General features: G+C 33.9%; 1 protein-coding gene across 4 annotated transcripts; it reads left to right on the top strand.

Annotated features, from left to right (window-relative positions):
- The first annotated feature begins 309 nt into the window (after positions 1 to 309).
- Positions 310 to 3,032, top strand: LOC126679726 (50S ribosomal protein 5 alpha, chloroplastic-like). Of its 4 annotated transcripts, none has more exons than XR_007640963.2 (4): positions 310 to 512; positions 585 to 894; positions 1,024 to 1,205; positions 1,829 to 2,321. XR_007640963.2 is itself a non-coding variant. In XM_050374693.2 (3 exons), exons 1-2 carry the CDS (start codon positions 484 to 486, stop codon positions 887 to 889), a joined length of 321 nt encoding a protein of 106 aa, XP_050230650.1. In that variant the 5' UTR covers positions 314 to 483; the 3' UTR covers positions 890 to 894; positions 2,729 to 3,032. The 4 variants fall into 4 exon arrangements, 2 of the variants coding, with proteins under 2 accessions (XP_050230650.1, XP_050230649.1); XR_007640962.2 differs by lacking the exon at positions 1,829 to 2,321 and adding an exon at positions 2,729 to 3,032 and having other exon boundaries at positions 322 to 512; XM_050374693.2 differs by lacking the exons at positions 1,024 to 1,205; positions 1,829 to 2,321 and adding an exon at positions 2,729 to 3,032 and having other exon boundaries at positions 314 to 512; positions 598 to 894.
- Positions 3,033 to 3,395: the final 363 nt, after the last annotated feature.

Here is a 3,395-nt window from a genome sequence, read left to right as displayed (position 1 = left end):
AACACAAAATTAGTTTATAGGTCGCAGAGAATAGAATGGTATAGTTTAGGGGTTAAATGATGTATTAAGCCTTTTTAGTTAATATAAATTTAATGTATAAAATTTTAAAATTAAAACGATTAAATCATTTTAAAAAAAAATTATTGTGTGTTAATTTAAAAAATTGAAAAATGTTTAGGATCATTTTAAATATTTTTACCTTAAAATACCAGTTTGACGAAAAAACCATCATCAAATACCGGAGAGTGAGGAGGGGGATTTTGACCCGATTTTGACAAATTCAGGATAAAACTGATACGGTTTTCAGTTTTGGATGTTTTTGAAACAGTGATACAAATCCCGGTGGTAAACTAATTCTTTGTTCAATATTTAATTGGTTGGGCATGTCCTAAAGCAGAGGATGATGATCAGGAAAATGGGTATGGTTTTGAGGAGTTCAGACTCTCCACTCTCGTCGTCTTCATTTTCCGCTTCCGTACTTCCATGGCCAAAACCCTATCCTCTATCTCCAGGTACTCTCTCTGTCTTTGTATATTTGTTATGTATACTTCATCTCCTAATACAAAATTAGTATGGGTTTGTAGTTTCCATTTGCAGGTTCCCCATCAAACCCATTGCTATGCTCTCCCAATCACTCAGTGCACTTCCTCTCTTGAAACCCTTTACCACAAATGCATCGACTGATGTTACGGATGCCGTCTCTGCAACTGACGACGACGAAGACGACGATAATTTTCTGTTTTACAACCTTCCTCTTGACCCCAAGTTGCAACAGAAGCTTGAGCATAAGATGCGGATGAAGTTTTCCAAGAATGTACGTCTTCGCACCAAGAAACTTGATCGGAAACGCAGGATGAGAAAGAAAGCACATAACCCCAAGGCTGTCTAATTTAGGTATCCATCTTTTTAATACTCTTTATCATGTTCTTCAATTTTGCAAAAATTTGGTTATAGAAAGGTCCCATGTCATTAAAACTCCCTAATTTGTCTTTAAAATTGCTGACCAAGTTCTTGAATACATAGGTCTAATGAACTAAGGGTTCGTAAGCGTATGACTATTTGGTTCTTAGCTTAAAAAGATGAGAGTACTGAGTAAACGGATAAAATGAGATATGAGAGAAATGTGGAAGGTGTTACAGTCATGGGTTTGCCATCTGAGTTATAGGTCCAGCGACCTGTATATCAAAGATTGCGTTTTCCGACAGGTTAGGTTTTTCTACCTTTGTGACCGTTTGAGAGAATCTTACCATCTCTTAATGAACACAATGTGAAAGAAATACTGACTGCTTTTTACTAAGGAATATCTTGCATCTATAGATGAAAGTCAACAAGGAAGATAAGAAAAATGTCTGTTAACAACAAAATTAATAACTAATTAGAAAGCTGGTCCTAACTTAGTAAAATTATTTGATATCCAAATTGCTCTTTGATAAATTATCTAAGCATATTTGACTCTCTTTGCTAAAATCTTCTAGTAAATCGATTGGCTGTAGCAGAACTAACTGTTAATTGAACTAGTAGAAGCTAGGGGTGATTGGCAATACATTTCGAGTATGGTGCTTGTTATGATTTGAAGTTAAATTCTATGAGTCCGAGCTTTGTTTTCAATGTTCTCTATGGAAAATTGTTTTCCACTAGTCACTCTATAATCAAACAAGTATAAACTAAAGTGGAAAGTGGCAGTAAGAAGTTGTTGTATATGTTGATTACTTTAATGAATGGCCAACTAAAGCAAAACCTCAACTGCTCCAAAATGTGATAATTTGCATTTCTAGTAGAGCTTCAAACTGATCCAACAACTGATGATTTGGGTCCCAATTTTGAGCAGGCAAAAGGTATGGCTTGGGAGTTAAAAGGTTTCTAAAGATTTCCTTTATTTTAATGCTGACAATCAGTTTCCTGATCTAGCCCATACTTTTTGATAACCTGTATCTTATATATGGCTGTGAAGTTCATCAAGGTCATGATGATTTGGATTATGAGCCTGAGAAACCATCTTCTCCATATTTCCCTTTTCTTTCTCCATTCAGTACTAATTGAAGATAAGTTGATACCATCAAAATCCACATTATCAAGATATTTGAAGTCATTGAAAAAAAAAAGTAGGCTGAATATTGTCCTTCTGTGCCTGGCACCTAATTGTAGCATTCAAGTTACCTAGAGAACATGGCAGTGAAATGGTTTAGACTGCATTTTGAGACAAAATGTAGAAGATGATTGCTTTTTGTATTTAGCTTTCTTATGAAAGCAAGGATTAAATTCACGTTGCATGTAATGTATAGTTATTATTTTTGCTCTCGGTGTTTGTCGATTTTCTTTAATTTGCATATTTGTGTTGTATACTTCTATCTTATATCCTCCAAACTAATAATTTTCAATGTAAAATTAAAAAAAAATCGTGCAAGGTTCATTTTTAATATTAGAAGGATATTTTATGTTTTACCAAAAACAATTTCTTGGAAAAACCATATATTAAATGAAAATTTTGATGTCTTCTGCTACTGTGATTGGCATCTTCATTAAAACATTGAGAAAGTTACTGAGAGTTTGCTAGGGTTGTGATCGTATTCTGAACTATTTGTGGCTGGAGAAAGTTACAAGCATGACAGTTTTATGTGCTTTTATTTATCTATAGATGCTAGAATTATGTATGCAGGTGCTAAATGAAGCATAGACGAAATAGTGCGAATTTTGATTCATAATCCTAATATTGCTTTTGATGCACCAGCTTAACCAAATGCAAACTTACGGCAGAGATGTCAAGAGTCTCTGACAGAAGAAAGGTTGGAAGCTCGGTTTTCTTTTTGCCCTGGCTTGAGATGTTGCTGCACATATCTAACATTTCTCTTGTAATTGCCTTGAACAAACAAAAGAGCCTCAGTTCTAGCGGTGGTTTAAAGTTAGGTCTGATCTTTGTTCCAAGCTTATTTTGATGTCATCTTTTTACAATTAAGTCTCTGAATTGCATGATTTTATATTATTCCAGTGTTTTGAATGTTGACTTGGTATAGTTACATCCATTTGTGTTTCAACTTCATCTTTCTTTTGTCTACTCTTTCTTTCTCTATTTTATTTTGCTCATTATAAATTTATCCTTGGAATTTTATGGTTGCACGAGGTTTTTTTGTGTGTTTAGTGGGAGGTGCAGGTGGAAACCAAATGTGTTGCCTCAATTATGTTTAGTCAATCTTCAGCAGGCTACTTCACATTCGTTTGGATTGTGTTATAAGTTTTTAATGGTTCTAACTGATTTTTTTGGATTAATTGCAAAAATGTGTCAATAATGTAATTAGCAACTAGTAATTCCGCCCATCCTTCGTTACTTTAATGCTTTCCTATTTTATCAGGTTATATTTTCACTCTCATTTAAAATTTAAAATTCGCATCCTTTTTTT

Source organism: Mercurialis annua, linkage group LG5 (assembly GCF_937616625.2).
Source record: "Mercurialis annua linkage group LG5, ddMerAnnu1.2, whole genome shotgun sequence".
Taxonomy (NCBI): domain Eukaryota; kingdom Viridiplantae; phylum Streptophyta; class Magnoliopsida; order Malpighiales; family Euphorbiaceae; genus Mercurialis; species Mercurialis annua.
The sequence above is the reverse complement of the archived record's forward strand: the minus strand, read 5'-3'. Positions and strand labels throughout refer to the sequence as shown.

Coding starts and splice junctions, on each gene's coding strand:
- LOC126679726 (XM_050374692.2), top strand. CDS start 401: ATGATGATCAGGAAAATGGGTATGGTTTTGAGGAGTTCAGACTCTCCA. Junction 513..584: donor ACCCTATCCTCTATCTCCAG/GTACTCTCTCTG, acceptor ATGGGTTTGTAG/TTTCCATTTGCAGGTTCCCC.